The 21057-nt window shown below is 45.0% G+C and overlaps 1 protein-coding gene across 1 annotated transcript; it reads left to right on the plus strand.

The window, feature by feature from the left end:
* The first annotated feature begins 1314 nt into the window (after window positions 1-1314).
* Window positions 1315-20410, plus strand: LOC147445656 (uncharacterized). The gene is made up of 2 exons (XM_086525107.1): window positions 1315-1562; window positions 20156-20410. The coding sequence occupies exons 1-2, from the start codon at window positions 1368-1370 to the stop codon at window positions 20252-20254; spliced, it is 294 nt and encodes a 97-aa protein (XP_086381233.1). The 5' UTR covers window positions 1315-1367; the 3' UTR covers window positions 20255-20410.
* The last annotated feature ends 647 nt before the right edge of the window (window positions 20411-21057 follow it).

The following is a 21057-nucleotide window of genomic DNA, read 5'->3' on the forward strand; positions in this document are numbered from 1 at the left end:
GCTATGGGATTCATCACTTCCTAGGAAAAGGGTAGGGCTTATTGGGTGCCCACATATGAAGTCAAAGCCAATAAATGGTTATGGCGAAGATAGCGCTACAGGCTTGTCGCCGAGCAAGAAAGGGAGAGAGAGAGAGAGCGATCTCATGCTCTGTTGGTCATGCTACAGAGTTGAAAAGGCTCCAAAGGGCAGCGCAACCACGTTGGTAGCACTCACATCACCATTGGTGCAGGTCGATTCCTCACCTTAGCTCTCCTTCACACGCCATGAAACTCCCCATAGAAGGGGTTACTCCTACGGTTCCATCCTTGGCTGGACCTTCCATGCATGCCCTCATGAAAACGAGAGAGAGAGAGAGAGAGAGAGAGAGAGAGAGAGAGAGAGAGAGAGAGAGAGAGAGAGAGAGAGAGAGAGAGAGAGAGAGAGAGAGAGAGAGAGAGAGAGAGAGAGAGAGAGAGATCACTTGGCTTTTGCGACATCCGGGCTCACATACCATGTATGAGGGATCTTCCACATATCCATTATTTTTGCTGACAGCCTTGGGATACAGATGGGGCACACTAGACATGGTGTCTGCTTTAGTACATGAGTTTGACATACAACCTCGTGATATGCTATTTGCTACGATATGCAACATAGTATTGTGGATTATATGTAAGGCTCGCTGTGCTAGGTTCTGGGTGGTTGTCCTTCGCATGTGACCACAACTTTGGGTGCAGTTGGATTGAGCTTTTGCATACCTTGCGCAGCCAATGGGATTCTTCAGCAGGCCTCTCTAGGGCAGCAAAGAGGAGACGACACCAGTTTCTTCGACTTTGGGCGCGTAATAAAGTTCTTTTCAGTATGGATAGAGGCACGATCATGTGGCATTATGCCCCTCCACGATGGTTTATTCATCATTCTTCTCAGTTTCCACCTTGATGTACATACAGCCCTGCTATTGATCATCAACAGTTTGTACTTCTTCTAGAAGACAAACTCTCTTGAGCATCTCTAGAAGTCTCTGTGTACTCAGTAAATAGCAAATGTTCTTTATTAAAGAGAGAGAGAGAGAGAGAGAGAGAGAGAGAGAGAGAGACTTCACCACTTGCCCGGCTACAATAGAGAGAGAGAGAGAGAGAGAGAGAGAGAGAGAGAGAGTCTCAAAATCGACAAAACGCAGAGAATCTCCTTGGGCATCTTCGACTTTCCCTTTTTTTGTTTTTGCTATGGGGACCACATAATAAGAGTAACGTGTGATAATTATAGAAAACCGATACACTCTTCTCACTAGGCCTATTATGCAGTATGGGCCCGGGGTCACCTCAAAACCTAACCTCTCGCGGCGCGCTCTCTCTCTCTCTCTCTCTCTCTCTCTCTCTCGCGAAATGGCTTGGTTTGGGCTCGGGCAGCACAGGGATGCAGAATCGCAACCCAAACACGAGAACACAGAAGAAGCGGCTCTCACGAAAGCCCCGGCTGCGCCTACGGTAGTTCGCCTGCCCCGCGCCTCCATCCAGGTAGCGCCCATCTCTCACACCGTCGACGAGTCTGCAGACCAGGGCTCCAAAAACCTTTGGCAGGTTCGTCCTCTCTTTTTCTCTATCTCATTCTTTCTTCTTGTCTTTTGGGAATCTCACGCGGTTTGTCATACCCCGCTATGTGCTGATACATTCCCAAAGTTCTCACGAGGGCCTGCCTTGAAAGAGAGAGGAACAAGTGAGGGGGGATTTGTAAAGGACATCATAAGGCATGGCTATGAAGATAGAAAAGAGTGACAAACCTAAGTTATCCATTGTGCTACAAAACTATATAAGGGTGCTTACACATCCATTGGCCAAACAAGGGCAGTGACCTGGAGGAGAGCAGGTGAAATGACGTTGGACGCCCAAACACAGGTCATTCACATACAGGACTGCCTGTCCAACTTTGGTTGAGCTTCGACCCTTGTAGCTGATTCATTAAAGGAGTCGCACAGCTAATAAGCTATGCGCCTAATTTCTCCTCATAAAAAGTGCTCGAGTGTTGATATCGAGCAAAGAAAAATCTTGCTTGGAATTTGCACACTTGACAAGCCCTTTGACTAATTAGTGTCACCTAGAACAAGCACAAATTGCAAGCTACATGTGAATTCATTGTTTTATGGCAGACCATTATTTCGGTGGATCGGACCTATAACCTCTAAGGGTGCAATCAATTAGCCAAAGTCTCTCTCTCTCTCTCTCTCTCTCTCTCTCTCTCTCTCCATGCAAGGGCTTCTGTATGTCTAAGCCAGAGTGCGTGGTAGCAATAGCTTTCGAAGAGCGGCTGCCATTGGAACAATTTCCATCCTTTGCACGAATGATGGGTGCAATCTATTCCATCCTTTGCACGAATGATGGGTGCAATCTATTCCTAGTGTAGTATCTAACTGCTATTGTCGTTGCTATTGCTACTGTACAATTGCCTCATGCATTTCATCTAGTAGGGTTATAGTTGTAGTTTGCTTAACTTTTCTTAAAATGACAGACGCTACCTAAACTCTTTTAAGTAGGTACAACTTGTCCACATGCACACAAGGTTAGATGTGAGAGAGAGAGAGAGAGAGAGAGAGAGAGAGAAGGCTAACATTGGGTCCCAAACCCCCCTTCCCCTCGCTATCGCTAGAGAGGTATTTGCTTTAGATTGCACAAATGCTGATACAATGGGCCTAGATGTTGATGGAATCTTGTTGTGGGTGCTTGATTCCATGAGGCTAAGCGTTGGGAATTGAAAACGCGATGGTTGATCTGACTTGATACTGCGAAATTGCGAATTGACGATGAGGCTAGGGCAGAAAACTGAAGACTTGGGCTGATACGAGGGCTGAATCTGAAAATGTTGGAACTATGGCTGAAATCTGCAACTTCTGAGAAATGCTAGGACTGAAAACTGATGGGATAAATGAAGAAATTCTGCACCCACCTCAAGAAAATAGTTGGAAAGGGTCAAGGAACTTTTGTCAACCAACCTTTGAACACAAATGGTGAGTTGAGTTATTAACGAAGTGAGAGAGGCAATTGCGAGTATGGGAGGGTCACTACATGAAGGTTTTTGCAGACACGGATGACACCAACAAGGATTCACTTGCATGTTATGACAAACACGTGCGTGTCTGGCTTGATATGCCTGAGATTTGTGACCCATTTGAGATTTGTACCCATTGAATTGGTATGGGGTACAGGATGCCTGTCGGCGACGATTGAAGAGGCACAAGGCAGCAGGTGGAGATGAGTTACCGCTCGAGTTTTTTAATTTTCTTGTGAAAGACAAGGGGGTGCAAACGGATCCGCGCAAGCCACGAACGAAATTGGACAAGGCCTACTTGTACATGATCGAGGGTAATTATCTGTAAGGTGCAGCGGAAGTGAATATTGAACTTTGCTTAAGATGAGTGCTCCGAACTCTGCTCAAGGTTCCTTTTACTTATGGAAGGGAGAGCCTTCCGTTCTTTAATGAGAGAGTGCAATGGATAGAAACAAAGTGAATGGACACTGGGAATGAAGGTGCATGAGACTGAGAGATAGAGAGAGAAGAGAATACGACACCAGAGACGTTGTAAAACCCTCCTTCAAGGGACCCACTCTCGATGGCGAGAGTGGTCTACTATTAATTGCACAATTCGGTACAATGGATGATGCAATGTGTTTAAATGCTTGCTATGTCGATGTCGACGGTATGCACGACGAGGACGAGGCTAATGCTGAAAACTGAGTGCTTGAATCGGAATTGCTGCTGTTGCAAAAACGTTGGCTTGCTATGCTTCATGTCGTCGAATTTGCTGATGCAAAAACGCTGGCTTGCTAGGCTTCATGTCGCTGAATTTGCTGATGCAAAACATTGATATGGCTGGTTAAAAACGTCGATGCAAAGTTGGCAAAAACACTGACTGAGGCTGTCCAAAAACGTTGAAGTGGCTGGTCCTTGGAATCGCTATGCTGTTGGCTCAAATCTTGATGCACCAATGCTGAAAAACGCTGCCCGAGGTCGCCAAAGTAGAGCTGAAAAACGCCAGGGTCCTGATGGCGAAAACGTTGATGTGTCTTAAGCTGAAAACGCTGGTGTGTTGGAAAAAAAACAGGTTGAGGTTCTTGTTCTTGTTGAGAGTGGGCTTGTTGAGCAATGCTCCTGCTGCCTCCTTTGCCAGAAAGTACTGACTCCGGTTTTCTTTTATATTATCTTAGCAAAATTGCCCTACCTAGTTTCCAACAAAAGTCACTTAATAAATAAGTGAAAAATGTCAAAATTAGGGAAAATAGGTTTTAATGCATTGGAAAATTCCCTTGATAGATTCTGATGGGAATGCTGATGATCATGCTGTGTGCAACCGGAGGATATGCATTTAATCTAAGTGACTGGTCATGCACGCCGCACGGTCTGCGAAGAGACTTACAAAAGTGCCAAATCACTTCCTATTCTAGACTGACTTGACTGACTGAACCCTGGTCATGCTGTAGCTTGTCCACGGACACTTAGGGTTGGATGTGTCACGGGACATCCCCTCCTTTTCAAAGTGAGGTACTGGTACCGAACTATATGGCGTCGAGGGAGATCGCCAATAGCATCCGGAATCCTGGAAAGGACTCTTCGTCGGCCCACTCTGAGGTGTGGGTCGTGCGATACTTGAACTTTGTAAAGGTCTGCAACGCTTGCTTCTTTGGGCCGCGCCGAAAGCGACAAAGTCGTTGGTAGCTGAAACCGGCCCGTAGGGCGGTAGGTGTTGGCTTTCACCGGAAATTCTTTACTTTAGACACACACATAGTACTTTGCAAAGGTAACCTGTAACGAGAATTAACACTTAATCACACACATGACTCGGAAGCTAGAATGCTCCGAGCAGACACCGACAACCTGTAGGCCCCAAAATTGGTGCCCCTTTCGGTATTTCTTTATTCTTTATCAAAGGGAATAAAACCTGTGATCTCCCACAAGCTGCCCCGCACAATCTAGGCTAAGAAACACCTGTTCTGGCCCAATTTTGGGCAGCATAATTGTACTAGGACGCTTCACAGTCAGTATCCCCACGCAATAGGTGACTTTCCCGACGCATACGGACACTTTGCAAAACCTGGCGAGAATCTGCAGCACTCTGAATTCTCTGTTTTCTGCCCCGAAAATGCGCCAGTTCACCTGTACAGCGGTCCCCTTGCGTCCCCGAACCTCCTGGGGGTATTAGGGTCCGTTTAGGGCCGAAACCCTAAACCTGCAAAAATACACAGCAGGCTGTAATTCCCTGTTTTGGGCTCCGTTTCGTGTGCCGGTCGCATCCGTAGCTAGACCTCGAGCTCCCGCACCTGTTGGGCTACTTGCCCTTTGAATCGGACAAGATTTCTTGCGTGAAACCTCTCCGAATTCACCTGTACCTACGGGGGATCAGCCGCTAGCTAATCCAGTACTCTTGCCTCGGCAATCGCGCATGAACCCACATAATTGTACATTGGTCAAATGAAAAGCCCATTAGTGGGGCATAACATACTGCTCGTAGGGGGGAGAGAGGGCAGTGCGTAGTGTGCAGGGCATCACTCCTGTCACCGCACTGTACATAAGAGGGAAAGGAAGCACTCCATAGTTCTTAACCTGTGAGACAGATTGCATAATGAGGCCTCTCCCAGCTTAAAAATCAGCGCCCATTTTTCTGCAAGAGGCAAGTGCATGAGAATTTGCCACTTGGCGCATTTTCAAGCATTTTCCCGTTTCGGGTTCGCCGCTTAAAAATATCCTGATCGGTTACCCAGTTGACTTCGCGGCAGAGTTGTAAAATGTTCCCCTAGTCATACCGGAGATAATGACGCGAACACATTTCACGGCCCAAAATAGCAGTTCCCTAAATTTTAGGAGATGCTTCCGTTTGGCTCCCACTGGTCTTCTGACCATCTATCCTCATTGGGGCCGCATCCAAAAATGCAATGTGGCCCAACTATCGGATACTTTTTGTTGGTGATTCCACCTTGACTTTATGCCTTTATTGAGTTCACTTCCTAGTATCCACCAACTTGCTAAGTGCGACGGGGGGACCTATATGATCTTGCTTTGAGCCTAGACATCCTCTTACCATACGAATTCCAATGCCGACCACTTCCCGTCTGCGGGTGAATCTACCGTTCACATTGGCCATACAATGTCCGACCGTTTGCTACTTCAAAAAGAGGGTCTCAAAACAAATAAAATAAACCCATTGGAAAGAAACCAACCAAGGTTAGCAGTTGCCACATCCTTGTGACATGGTTAATAACTGCCACGTCCTCGTGACATACCCCCCTCTTGAAATCGCAAACGTCCTCGATTGCATATCATAAATACACGCCACTGATGATCTTGTGCTATGAACACTCTTTTATCATCGCATGTATCCGCAAGAAAGGTCGTAACATACATAGACACAAATGACTTAATGAGACTTTCATACTTTTGCCATTTTCATCTATGGCACTGAATTCATATGTACATTTGATGTACTAGCTCTATCATTACCCCTCCTTTGCACACGTTGGGTTGGGGCATAAGTAGGCTGTAACCCAAAGGCTTCAAGGTAAAGCTGCAATACATTTGGTGACTCTGACAGTTCATGCTCTTCCATCCACTTTGCATCCATAGGCGGATAGTTCTTGAACTTCACCAAATAGCGTCTTGCAACTTGTCCTTCAACTTTTCTGTCCTTATGTGCCAAAACTTGCTCAGGTACCAGGATCTCATCAAGTTCCTCAACTTCTGGCTGATCCTCATGTGGCATATCTTCTGGCACATCACCCACGAAGGGTCTTAGAAGACTCACGTGAAACGCATTATGAATCTTCCATGCATCAGGCAATTTCAGCCTGTAAGCCACATCATTGATCTTGTCAAGCACTTGAAAAGGCCCATAGTAACGCATGCTGAGCTTAGGAAACAGCCGTTCCTTGCCCTTCATCTTCTTTAACCTTGCCTTTTCGAACCTTAACAGAACCCAATCACCAGGTGATAGTAGCAATTTACGACGGTGACGATCAGCAGCCTTTTTCTGCTTTGCCTGAGTCTTCTCCAAGGCAACTTTAATCTTCTTATACATCTCATCCATGTTCTCAACATATCGATCTGCCTCAAAGATCTTGTCCTTTGTATGCAAAATGGGAGGAACCTTTTTGCCGCCTTCAACAATCTCAAAAGGTGCTTTGCCAGTAGACGAATGCACTGTATTATTGTACGCATACTCAAGCATAGGCAAATACTGTTCCCACTTGCCCTTATTATCTGACACATAACATTTCGGCAGATCTAAGACAATAGAATTAGCCTCTTCTGACTGTCCATCAGTTTGTGGATGAAACGAAGACGAAAACTTGAGCGTAGTGTCCATGTTCTCAAACAATCCTCTCCAGAACTAATTGGTCATGCGAGGATCACGATCACTGATAATCGATTGTGGCATACCATGGTACTTAAACACATTGTACATGAACAAGCGTGCCATCTGATCAGATTTTATCTTCTTTCTGACAGGGTAAAATGGGCCTGCTTGCTGAACCTGCAGATAGTGGTCCATATACCATCATTCCCTGTTGGCGTCCTTGGAAGATCAAAGATAAAGTCCATAGCAATGCTTTTCCATGGCTTATCCGGAATCGGCAGTGGTTGTAACAACCCTGGTGCCTTTTGCCTGTCAAACTTGACCTTTTGGCAAACTATGCATGCTCGCACAAAGGCATCCACATCTCTCCTCAAGGTAGGCCAATAGAAGAACGTCTCTACCGCTTTAATTGTCGCATCAATGCCACGATGCCCTGCATACGGTGGGACATGACTCTCTTCCATGACCTTATGTCGCAGTGGCCTAGTGACACAAAGTCTGCCATGCATCATCATAAAACCATCTCTGAGGAGGTAGTGCTCGTGATGTTGCCCCTCTTGTAACTGTTCAAAGATCCTTGCAAAATCTTCATCAGCAGTATACTGTTCCTTCATGTCATCTAGCTCATGATGATAAGGAATTGACAAAGCTGAAATTTGTGGCTTTCTTGATAATGCATCAGCCACAACATTCTTCTTGCCTTCCACATGCATAATCTGGAAGTGGAACATGGAAAGAATGTTTGCCCATCGCATATGCTTTTCGGATAACTTTGACTGTGTCAAGAAGTATCGCAAGGTCTGATGATCTGTTTGGACAAGAAAATCAGCACCTAAGAGGTAGTGCTTCCAGCTAGAAAGCGCATGAATCACGGCCAAGAGCTCTTTCTCATAGACTTGCATAGTCCTCTTTGGCCCTTGCAAAATTCGGCTTTCATAAGCTACTACCCGTCCATCTTGCATTAGCACTGCTCCGATGCTACTGCCACACGCGTCACATTGGACCACAAATGACTTCCTTAGATCTGGCAAAACAATAACTGGGTCTGAAGTCAACTTTTCTTTTAAGAGACTAAAAGCTGAAATCTCTTTTTGGGTCTATTTGAAAGTGACCTCTTTCTTTTGCTATCTCTGCAAAATTTCTAATAAACCTTCTATAGTAGGAACACAATCCCAAGAAGCTTCTGACATCGTGCATAGTCTTCAAGTCTGGCCATGTCTTGATAGCTTCGACCTTTGCGGGATCCATTCTAACACCATCCTTTGAGACCATGTGGCCTAGAAAGTGGATCTCTTCGAGGAAGAATTCACTTTTCTTAGGATTGACAAGTAACCTGTGTGACTGCGCAGCTCTTCAAACACAATGGTCAAGTGACGCCTATGGTCCTCTTCATTCTTCGAATACACTATCATGTCATCGAAGAACGTTCCAACAAACTGTTGATGCGAGCGGAAAATCCGGTCCATCATTCTGCTGAACGTGGCAGGAGCATTTGTTAGCCCAAACGGCATCACTAGAAACTCATAAAGACCAAATGTCGTTCTAAACGCAGTCTTGTGCACATCCTTTGGCATTATACGAATCTGATGGTACCCACTCTTAAGGTCCATTCTGCTGAAAATTGCAGCACCCTCTAAACGATCGAGAATATCATCAATTCTAGGAATAGGGAACCTATTCTTGATGGTATTCTTATTCAACGCACGGTAATCAAATACACATGCGCCATGAGCCATCCTTCTTCTGCACTAGGAGCACTGGGGAGCAAAAGGGTGAAGAACTAGGCTGAATCAGCCCCTTCTCTAATAACTCCTCAACCTGGCCCATAATCTCTTTCCGCTGCGCCGCACTAACCCTGTAGGGAGGTCTATTTGGTGGGCTACACCCTAGCACCAAATCTATCCGATGGTCCTCAGGTCTCTCTGGCGGCAATTGCGACGGTAATGAATCAGAAAAACAGTCACTAAACTTTGCAAAAATGCTGACCTTTCTTTATCTAGCACATATAAATTTGACTGATCACTATCTGAGACATCACGTGCAAAAATCAAGTACACAGAAAGATGATTCTTTATTACAGAAGTGATAGCAGAAGCAGATACAATAGGGATTGACTCTCCTTTAAGCTTTACATCCAAGATGTGAGTTTTGCCCCTATGCTGTACAATGATCTTTTTGTTGTAGGCATCCAAGACTCCATGCACTCGGAACATCCACGGGATCCCCAACAAGGCGTCACAACCTTCCAACGGCATGATGTAAAACTCTTCAGTGTCCACATACGACTGAATATGCAGACGCAGCTTTCCAATGATGGGAGTAACACACTCTGAGTGGCCAGGACATGCCAACCCTGCCTCTGCTGTGTACCCCATCTCTTCAGCTCTGATGCCCAGCTTCATAGCTAACTCTGGTGAGATAAAGTTGGCTTTGGCACCTGGATCAAAGAAGATGAGTGCCGTGATCCCTAACTTTACCCCATGCCCTGCATAACTCACTGGCATCTGTGCTGGGCCTGTCACCCACCATGTCTGGCACTAAACCTGCCGTGGGTTTTGGCTTCTTGCCTTTCTGGTCTTCTTTATTCTCTGAGTCAGCTGGCCTTTTCCTTTGTGGACAATTGATAGAAAAGTGACCAGGTTGCTCGCATATAAAGCATTTGTTCTCAGCCATTAGAACCTTCTTTTCCTCGAGCGACTTGCGCACAAAAGGCTTCCTTTTTTGTTTCTTTGCCTGCGCTCCAGAAGTCCCGGCTGAATCCTTGTCTTTGGTTGCCTTTTCTGATCCTTGTGACGCATCAGGAGCCGTTTTCACAAAGGGCTTCTTCGCTGAATTTTTCTTTTGTTGCCCTCCTTTGTCACTGCTCGGAAATCCACTGACCTCTCCTTTCAACAAGGCAAGACCAGTGTTCGCAACTTCCATAAGCTGAGTAAGGGTAGCCACTTTGTTCTTTGTACAGTAATCGCGAAGCCCTATAGGCAGCCCACAATAGTACTTCTCTATCTGCTCTGTCAATGGCACAAATCTGTAGGAGGTCACTGAGAGTAACGCTTTACAAAACCTCCTATTGTACTCCAGCAAGCTCTTGCACGAAGCTGAAGTAAGCTGGTGCCAACTGTCATGACGTCGGCTTCAAATTCATTTGACAGCCAAGCATATGCAAACATTTGCTTGAAGTAAACCCAAGTGGCGGGTGCCTGTCCTTGCATTAACAATGTCGTCCACCATGTAAGCGCATTGTCCTTTAAGAAAGTGGCAGCTTTCCTGACCTTCGAGGCCTCTGTAAAATTCCCTCTCCCTCCCGCATAAGCTGTATCAAACTGCTGAAGGAAAGTGAGGGCCTTTGTTTTATCCTCGAAACCACTGAAGGTACTGAACTTTACCGCTGCACCACCTTCTTTGTAAGCCTTCGACTTCTCTAGTGCCCCCAAGTTGTCATACGGAATGGTCTGCAACATGGGCACTGTAGTAGGCATGATCGGCACGTGTTGGCCATTCACATTTTGCGTCAGAGGTGCGATATCTGGCTACTGTCCAGAAAAACCAGCCATGCCAAAATGACCCTGTGCACCCCAAACTGGCCCTTGTTGCAATGGAAACCTTGCTGCATGCCGATACTACCATACATGGGGTTTGGCATGATGCCTTGCATACCCCCGAACACTATTCCTGGTATGTACGGCTGACTTCCAGGCGCATAACCAGCCATACTTTGGAACACTAATTCACCCCGAAATACCCAAGATGTACCGTGGGTGGTGGAAAAATTGAATGCATAGCCTGGTATCCAGCTCCCTGTCCATTCAAGACAGCATGCTGGCTCTGAAAGGTGGCGGGCTGAACTAAAATAACCTGTGGAATAGGCGTTCTAGCCACCTGTTCAAGCACGGGAGGAACCTGCTTTGGAGCCCTCGACTCCACAACATGAGAGTGTTCCCTTTCCTCCTGCGTCACATGAAGTACCTGGGCTTGAGCATCATCAAGCTCCGTACGCGGCGTGGGTTGCCTATTTTGCTGTTGCACTGGTGGCGCTTGCAAGAATTCCATAAACTTCGGATTCTGCACCAACTGCGAAAAGACATTCACGGCGGCAACTAACTGAGTCTTGAACGCATCATCCTCAAGTTGCCCAGTCATAAAGCCCTGTACTACTGGAAGGACATTCACATTGACAGGAGGTATAGACTGACGTGGCCGTGAGCTCTCGCCAATCTCAAAAACCATAGGAATCTCCTGCCTGTCCTTTGAAGAGGAACCCTCTTCCATAATTCCCTTCCCCTTGTCGGCCATAGTGTAATCCCCGCGTTCCTGCACTCTGTGTCTTTATCCCAAAACAATCCAGGCTCACTCTTTAAGGAAAAAGTGATTGATGTCCCGGCGACGGAACCATGAAACCGGCCCGTAGGGCGGTAGGCGTTGGCTTTCACCCGAAATTCTTTAGTTTAGACACACACAGAGTACTTTGCAAAGGTAACCTGTTACGAGAATTAACACTTAATCACACACACGGCTCAGAAGCTAGAATGCTCCGAGCAGACACCGACAACCTGTAGGCCCCAAAATTGGCGCCCCTTTCGGTATTTCTTTATTCTTTATCAAAGGGAATAAAACCTGTGATCTCCCACAAGCTGCCCCGCACAATCTAGGCTAAGAAACACCTGTTCTGGCCCGATTTTGGCAGCATAACTGTACTAGGACGCTTCACAGTCAATATCCCCGCGCAATAGGTGACTTTCCCGACGCATACGAACACTTTGCAAAACCTGGCGAGAATCTGCAGCACTCTGAATTCTCTGTTTTCTGCCCCGAAAATGCGCTAGTTCACCTGTACAACGGTCCCCTTGCGTCCCCGAACCTCCTGGGGTTATTAGGGTCCGTTTAGGACCGAAACCCTAAACCTGCAAAAATACACAGCAGGCTGTAATTCCCTTTTTGGGCTCCGTTTCGCGTGCCGGTCGCATCCGTAGCAAGACCTCGAGCTCCCGCACTTGTAGGGCTACTTGCCCTTTGAATCGGACGAGATTTCTGGCGTGAAACCTCTCCGAATTCACTTGTACTTGCGGGGGATTAGCCGCTAGCTAATCCAATACCTGTGCAAGAGGCTCTTGCCTTGGCAATCGCGCACGAACCCACATAACTGTACATTGGTCAAATGAAAAGCCCACTAGTGGGGCATAACATACTGCTCGTAGGGGAGAGAGAGGGCAGTGCGTAGCGTGCAGGGCATCACTCCTGTCACCGCATTGTACATGAGAGGGAAAGGAAGCACTCCATAGCTCTTAACCTGTGTGACAGATCGCATAATGAGGCCTCTCCCAGCGTAAAAATCAGCGCCTGCATGAGAATTTGCCACTTGGCACATTTTCAAGCATTTTCCCGTTTCGGGTTCGCTTTTTAAAAATATCATGACCGGTTGCCCAATTGACTTCGCGGCAGAGTTGTAAAATGTTCCCCTAGTCATACCGTAGATAATGACGTGAACACATTTCACGGCCCAAAATAGCAGTTCCCTAAATTTTAGGAGATGCTTCCGTTTGGCTCCCACTGGTCTTCTGACCATCTATCCCCATTGAGGCCGCATCCAAAAATGCAATGTGGCCCAACTATCGGATACTTTTTGTTGGTGATCCCACCTTGACTTTATGCCTTTATTGAGTTCACTTCCTAGTATCCACCAACTTGCTAAGTGCGACGGGGGGACCTATATGATCTTGCTCTGAGCCTAGACATCCTCTTACCATACGAATTCCAGTGCCGACCACTTCCCGTCTGTGGGTGAATCTACCGTTCACATTGGCCATACAATGTCCGACCGTTTGCTACTTCAAAAAGAGGGTCTCAAAACAAATAAAATAAACCCCATTGGAAAGAAACCAACAACCAAGGTTAGCAGTTGCCACATCCTTGTGACATGGTTAATAACTGCCACGTCCTCGTGACAGTAGCTCCTTCAATGCTTCTACTTTGTCTATGGACGTAGCTTCTACTTTGTCTATAGACGTAGGTCCACCTTCTTCAAGAATCTCCAAGGCTGAAAATTCCTGAAACCACTTCCAACACAAAAACATGAACATACCTATTCCATGTAAAGTGACCGGAAAAAATCTCATGTGTCGATCAAACTGTGCATGCAATGTAGATGAACATAGAGACGAATTGTCAAACCGTTCACCACACACACGGAAACAATGAGATCGAATCTTTCTTTTCTGATCTAAATCAATTAACTATGGCAATTCACAACGGAAATGCCCATGCTTGGTGCTCATACTCTCATGTGCTCTTTTTACAACTGTGTCATGCCAAGGAAGAGACATGGAATGTGACTTCCTTGAATTGAATAATCCGCATACATCCATGCTCATTCATGAGTGAAACGTGCTCAACGTACAATATGTCATGCCTTTGGAAAGGGATCACATAAAGACGTTGACTAAAATACAGGAAACGATCACGAATGAACACTCGTACAATGCGTGTTGACTAATCATTCGAACACATAGTACTTCTTGTAAGGGTTCTTTTGACCTAGGCTCGAGAGCCAAGATCGGATTGTCGTGTTTGATCAAATCTGCTTGGGGGTTTGTTGTGGATCTCGATCGAAAGCCAAGATCGATTCTTCGTGATCGAACGAATCTGCAACGAGGTTAGCTTCGCTAGAAAAAGCATCAACTAAACCATCATCTTGGTGAACAATCACGTGTTGATCATACAAATCATCATGCTTGTGAGAAATCACATCGTGGTCATCATGCAAATCATCATGCTGGTCAGTGTCATCTAAATCATCATGCTCATCATTATCATTCAAATCATCATGCTTATCATCATGCAAATCCTGTGTATCATGCTTTGGAGAAGACGAGACCGAAAGAGTCTCCTTCTCCTGAATCCGTTCAATCTTCGCCTGCACATTAGAAATGAGAGATGGAGAATGAACAACTTGCTCTCCACGAATGACAATAGAAGAGTCACTTTTGGCATTGAAAGTGAACGTATTTCCGCCCAATCAATGAGAGGGTTATGCTCACGAAACCATCGAATGCCCAAAATCATATCACATCCGGAAAGAGGAGAGACTAAAAATTTTCTACGGATTCCGGAAAGCAGCTTGTTGAACTGTAAACAACACATCAAAGCACTCCTTCGTGAGGAGAGAATCCATACGGGGAGCAAAGCCAGAGACCTCAAGAGGAGATTTCTGACTAACCTCTAGGTGGGCTCTCTCAACAAGAGAGACTAATCACATCATGCATACTGCCTGGATCAAACAATATGACAAAACACTGCCCCGTTATATGACCATAACATTTAATAGGAGACTCATCAATGGGACGGTCATGAGAAACTTGGGGCACACTCGTGTTGTCATTTATTGCATTGGCAGAGGAAGTGGGTTCTGTGGGTTCTTTAGATTCATTCGATTCAAGCTTAGGACATGTTCTTTTTATGTGACCCTTAATGTGACAATGAAAACAACGACCTTCTTTAGAATAAGTTCTTTGCTCTCCTGACGTGATGTATCCTCCTAAAATGCCTTGTGCTACCTTTTCATCTGGAGTGAGCTTAGGTTTAGCACTTGTGTTAGCCTTATCCTTGGGTTGATTTTGAGAGTTCTTTTCTGAGAGACCATTGGAAGATTGGTTAGAAGAGTTACCATTCTTACCATTCTTACTGTTCTTACCGTTCTGAGGGTTCTGAGAAGTCTGAGAGGTACCTGTGGAAGTCTTGTTTTCCTTAGGCTTTCCTTTGTTGTGCTTCATCTCCTGTGGGAGAGCAATCGCTACTGCCTTGTTGAGATCGATTGGATCAAGCACCTTGATATCAAACTTGGTATACTCGTCCAATCCATAAAGGAATGCCTCCTTGCGCTCCACATCCGATTTGCGTAATTGAGTGCCGAGCTGCAAAACACGATTAGAGAAAGACATAACTGACATACCATTTGCTTCAGACCGCGCCAATCGTCCTTCAATCGTGCTAGGTACTGTGGGGGCATAAACTGCGCCTTGAGCTTGTCTTGGAAATCAACCCAATTGAAGGAAAGGGGCGTGAATTCGTCGACTTCCTCTAGGTGTGCGGCTAACTGTGCCTCTTGCCATGCGTGGTACCAATTGATGGCATCATCGGCAAGGTACATAGCTGCCGTCAAAACCTTGTTATTTCTTGTCTTCTTAGTTGTCGCAAAATAAGCATTAAATTGATGCAACCAAGAATGAATAACCGTGGCATCCATCTTACCATCATACTTACTGAAAGTCAACTTCTCTGTGACAGGGTTGTCGGAGTCCGAATCTCGGCTTGTGCCATTTGAGGAACTATCAACATCTTTGGCTGGCTCGGACTTCGAGGCGAGAACATGTCGTACAAAATCTTGCATGCGTTGTTCACTCTGTGCCGCACGCTCTGCCTTTCGTTCTTCGGTCACCAAGCGCGCTTGATCACGCTCACGCTCAAAGGTGTCTTGTCTGAGTTGGCGTTCACGCTCCAAAGCTTCCTGTCGTTCTGCTTTTCTTTCTAGTTGTGCCATCACAACGTGATTCGTTTCTTGCTGTGCCATCATCTCCATCATCGACTTGACCATCGCCTCCATAGGATTTGATACAACTCGTGGCGTAGATGGGAAGGGGGAGGGTTGGGAAAACCTCCTGGCGGGGAAAACTCTTCGTCGCCACTCCCATGCTCACCACCTCCATGCGAAGTATCCATCGCTTCGGATGATGACCATGCACTGTGATCTTTGGTTCTTAAGTTCACGAAGAACTTGGGTTCTTGTGGGTCTTGGATTCTTGAGGGTCTTGAGTTCTTGAGGTTCTTCTTTCGCTTGCAATATGTGTTAGAGAAGGATCTTCTCTTCACCTTAGTTCTGCTCTTTTCCGCGGGTGCACCCCTTGGCGGCCTTGCGCTCACACCAAGGTTGCTTTTTCCCACCTCACGTCTATTGGCCGGCCGCTAAGTGCACAGTCCGCTCTCAATGAGTGAAAAGAGGCACAAGGGGAGGCTGGACAAGCCCTTCTTTCTTGGTATTCCTGTCACTCTTCAAAACACGATTAGGAATCAACACGCACAAGTGAACTTGGGTTCGTGCGACCTCAACAAGCAAAAAAAAATTATGTGGTTCTTGTGGTTCTTTCCTTGAGTGATACAGATCACTGCCAAAGCTCTGATACCAATGTAAGGTGCAGCGGAAGTGAATGTTGAACTTTGCTCAAGATGAGTGCTCCGAATTGTGCTCAAGGTTCCTTTTACTTATGGAAGGGAGAGCCTTCCGTTCTTTAATGAGAGAGTACAATGGATACAAACAAAGTGAATGGACACTGGGAATGAAGGTGCATGAGACTGAGAGATAGAGAGAGAAGAGAATACGATACCAGAGACGTTGTAAAACCATCCTCCAAGGGCCCCACTTTCGATGGCGAGAGTGGTCTACTATTGATTGCACAATCCGGTACAATGGCTGATGCAATGAGTCTAAATGCTTGCTATGTCGATGTCGACGGTGTGGACGACGAGGACGAGGCTAATGCTGAAAACTGAGTGCTTGAATCGGACTTGCTGCTGTTGCAAAAACGCTGGCTTGCTAGGCTTCATGTCGCTGAATTTTCTGATGCAAAACGCTGATATGGCTTGTTAAAAATGCTGATACAAAGTTGGCAGAAACGCTGAAGTGGCTGGTCCTTGGAATTGCTATGCTACTGGCTCAAATCTTGATGCACGAATGCTGAAAAACGCTGGTTCAAGGGGGTTGAAAACGCTGCTTGAGGTCGCCAAAGTAGGGCTGAAAAACTCCAGGATCTTGATGGTGAAAACGGTGATGTGTCTAAGCTGAAAACGTTGGTGTGTTGGAAAAAACGCCAGGCTGAGGTTCCTGTTCTTGGTGAGAGTGGGCCTATTGAGCAATGCTCCTGCTGCCTCCTCTACCAGAAAGTGCTAACTCTGGTTTTCTTTTATATTATCTTAGCAAAATTTCCCTACCTAGTTCCCAACAAAAGTCGCTTAATAAATAAGTGAAAAATGTCAAAATTAGGGAAAATAGGTTTTAATGCACTGGAAAATTCCCTTGATGGATTCTGATGGGAATGCTGATGATCATGCTGTGTGCAACCGGAGGATATGCATCTAAACTAAGTGACTGGTCATGCACGGTCTGCGAACAGACTCACAAAAGTGCTAGATCACTTCCTATTCTAGATTGACTTGACTGGTTGAACCCTAGTCATGCTGTAGCTTGTCCACGAACACATAGGGTTGGATGTGTCACGTGACATTATGACATAGGAGATATTCCGGCCGGCCCATGATGTAGTGATTGTGTCAATCCCTAAGAAAGGGGATTTGACCAACACTGATAACTATCGTGGGATCTCTCTAATCTCGATCGCCATAAAATTATCACCACGATTGTGATTAGGCGGATCACTAAACTGTTGGAAAAGAGGAACTTCTTAAATCCCGGCCAATCAAGATTTCGTGCCAAGGAGGAATGCATAGTGCAAGTCGCATGCTTTAGGAGATCGTTAAACTCTGTCATAAGGGAAACCAATCTATGCGGCCTACATCATTGATTTCAAGTGAAATTGGCTTGTAGGGCGGTAGACTTTGACTTTCAACCGAAACTTTACTTTAGACTTTAAGAAACAGAGAAACTTTGCAAATAAAAACCTGTTGCTGGAATTTTACACTTCAAACACACACGGCTAGTAATCTAGAGCGTTATCAAGCAGATGCCGACAATCTGTTGGCCCCAAAGACTGGCGCCCCATTCGATCTTTCTTTATTCTTATAGAAATGGGGATAAAACCTGCGTTTCTTTACGAGCTGTTCCGTATAAAACGGGCTGAAAAGACTTGTTCTGGCCCGATTTTGACAGCATAACAGTACTTGGAAGCTTCACAGACAAAATCCACACGTAATGGATGACTTTCCAGACACATATGGACACTTTTCCAAACTTGGCGAGAATCTGCAGCACGCTGAGTTCTCTGTTTTTTGCCCCGAAAATACACTGGATCGCATGTACAGCGATCCCCTCGCTTCCTCGGACTTTTTGGGGGTATTAGGGATCAATTAGGGCCAAAACCCTAAACCTGCAAATTTACACAGCATGCTGTAATTTCCTATTTTGAGCTCAGTTTCGCGTGCGGGTTGCATCCGTAGCAAGACCTTCCTCCTGCACATGTATGGCTACTTGCCCTTTCAATCGGACGAGATTTCTCGCGTGAAATCTCTTCGAATTCACCTGTACCTGCAGGGGATTAGCAACTAGCTAATCTAGTACTTGTGCAAGAGGCTATTGCCTCGACAATCGCGCATGAGCCCACACAATTGTACATACAAATGAAAACCCCTCGAGCGGAGCTTCACGTTTCTGTATTCAATGGGGGAGAGAGATGCACGAGAGGGGAATCATCCTTAACATAAGGCTTGGATTCTTCCAATTCATGGATTATTTTAATGGATTCTACACAATTGACCACTATGAAGGCATCTTTCATCTATCGAATGTTTCCAACATGTGGCTGCAAAGATTGCCTCAAGGCTCTTTAACACTTGAAAGGTGATCTCTTGTGGAGCTATAAAGTGCTCCTCTTTTTCCAGCGTGTAAATTTGGTGGCTTCATGTGATAAAGGTCTTTACGGTTGGTTGAGTGGCACCACACTTTGATCTACTTCGGAGCTTGAAGATGATACATTGAATAATTGTTGCAAATTTGAGATTAAGTCTATTTGTGTGGCCATACAATTATCCACAACCCAAGAGCACGTCCACAACGTTGATGTTTTTACCCAAAGCATAGTGAATGAAATGGTTTACTAATCGTAGAGGGATTTCCAAATTTCAATTGACCATTTAATGCATGTCACCTTCTTTATTTGCATCATATAACCTCTCCTAGACATCATAACAAGGGTGCAGGTAGTTGCATGGTTTAAAGAAATTGTGTATCTCAATGCGTTGCAATATGGGGTTGTGAAGTGGATGTACTGAATGAAATAACCCCTAAAATACTTGTGTCTAGAGCCCACATGGTTGTATAACCACAAAGAGGAATGGAAAAATACTGTTTGGAAAAATAAATGTGGTTTGGTTGAGTGACACATTGCCTTGAATGAGTTCAAAAAAATTCAAGTTTCAATGTGAAAGGATTTTTAGTCTTCCCAGTATGTCGACATGACATCGTTAACATATAAAGATTGTTAGCATATGCATATGGATGATCATTGTCGTATACTATATGGACGATCATTGTCGTATACTATATCAATAACATCAGCCCTTGGCCATGAAGAAAGCATTTTCTTGAGAGAAAAACATTCGTCACCTCATTTTCTTGTTATATAGTTTTGTTTGAATTATAAAATACTTTGATTCATTGGTGATTAGTATTTATGACGAGTAGAGTATAAAACAAATAGCAGTTTCAAGAATCTGAAGCATGCATTCCATGGATTCGAAGGATCCATGCCTTCACATGCAGATAACCACTTATATGTTCTCCTTTTAAAAAGGAATGTTCCCGAGCAATCACCAAAGACTCAAAAGACTTTGACAACAGCCAATACACACTATCACACGAGCGTCTGTTTGACCATTAGGAATGATTTATTCTCCCAACAATGCATTCATAAGTGGCCTTTACCTAAAATAGGACCACTTATTGATAAAAGTTATGTAGCCTCCCAGGTAGATGTCACTTTTTTATCACCCGCAACTTCTCTAAACCCATCAAAATAACACGTTTGTTTGTGTGTGTGTGTGTGTGTGTGTGTATGTTGTGGCTTTGCTTAATGTGACATGGGGGTGACTAACACACGTTTATGTTGCGGATTCCAGGTCTATGCTTTGGTTGGGTTCATGGTAGTGCGATGGCTATGGGCTCGTTGGAAAGAGAGAACAGATGCAAGGAGTGATGCGGAGGATGATAACTTTTAGATTATTTTGAAGGTGCTTGTTGCATGTACAAAGTCGGCAAGCTTTCACATCTTTGTGGCTTCCCCAATATTGGTGTAAATTCTGTTGTGTAAAGTTTTACTGGAGAAGCCTGTGACAAATATGTGTCAATTATGGTTATCAGGTAGTGATTATAGATGTAGTGAGTCCAAGTATCTCTACTGTTTTTGTGAGGTTTAAGCTTGTGATTATAGATGTGGTGGTGAGTGTAATTTTTTCAAATGTTTTTTTAATCCGTGCCTATGCCGGCGAGCAGAGAGAGATAACAGAATAATTAGATGGATTTGCTTTTGGAGAGATGCTTGTTTTGAGTCATAAATCAGGCTTGTAGATTCGTCAAGGTCTTTTTTGGTTGTGTGTGTACACGTATGAGAGCTTCTACAACTTAGTGGAAGTATGAGAGCTTTTACAACTTTGTGGCTTCCTCAATTTACAGAGATACAACCTTGTACGAATTTCTAGTAGACAAGCTTGTGTTAGATGTGCTTCTATTGAGGTTCTTAGCCATGGTGGCTTATTGGAAGCTCAACAAGTTGGCTCTCAAGCCCTACCATGTAACTCAAATCTAGTTGTGAGTATAGAAGTGGAGAGTGCAATTTGCTCAACTATTTCTGCAAGGTTCTTAGCTTGTGGTTATATGGACTGGTTGAGTGTAATTTTTGCTCAAGTTTTGTTTCCATATATGCCTATGCTTACAAGGAAGAGTGAAAATAATGGTAGTTTTACTTCTTGAGGAGGTCCTTGTTTTGAGTAATAAACAAGGCTTGTAGGTTATTCAAACCTCT

This window comes from Adiantum capillus-veneris, chromosome 12, assembly GCF_014529385.1.
Source record: "Adiantum capillus-veneris isolate H3 chromosome 12, ASM1452938v2, whole genome shotgun sequence".
NCBI lineage: Eukaryota > Viridiplantae > Streptophyta > Polypodiopsida > Polypodiales > Pteridaceae > Adiantum > Adiantum capillus-veneris.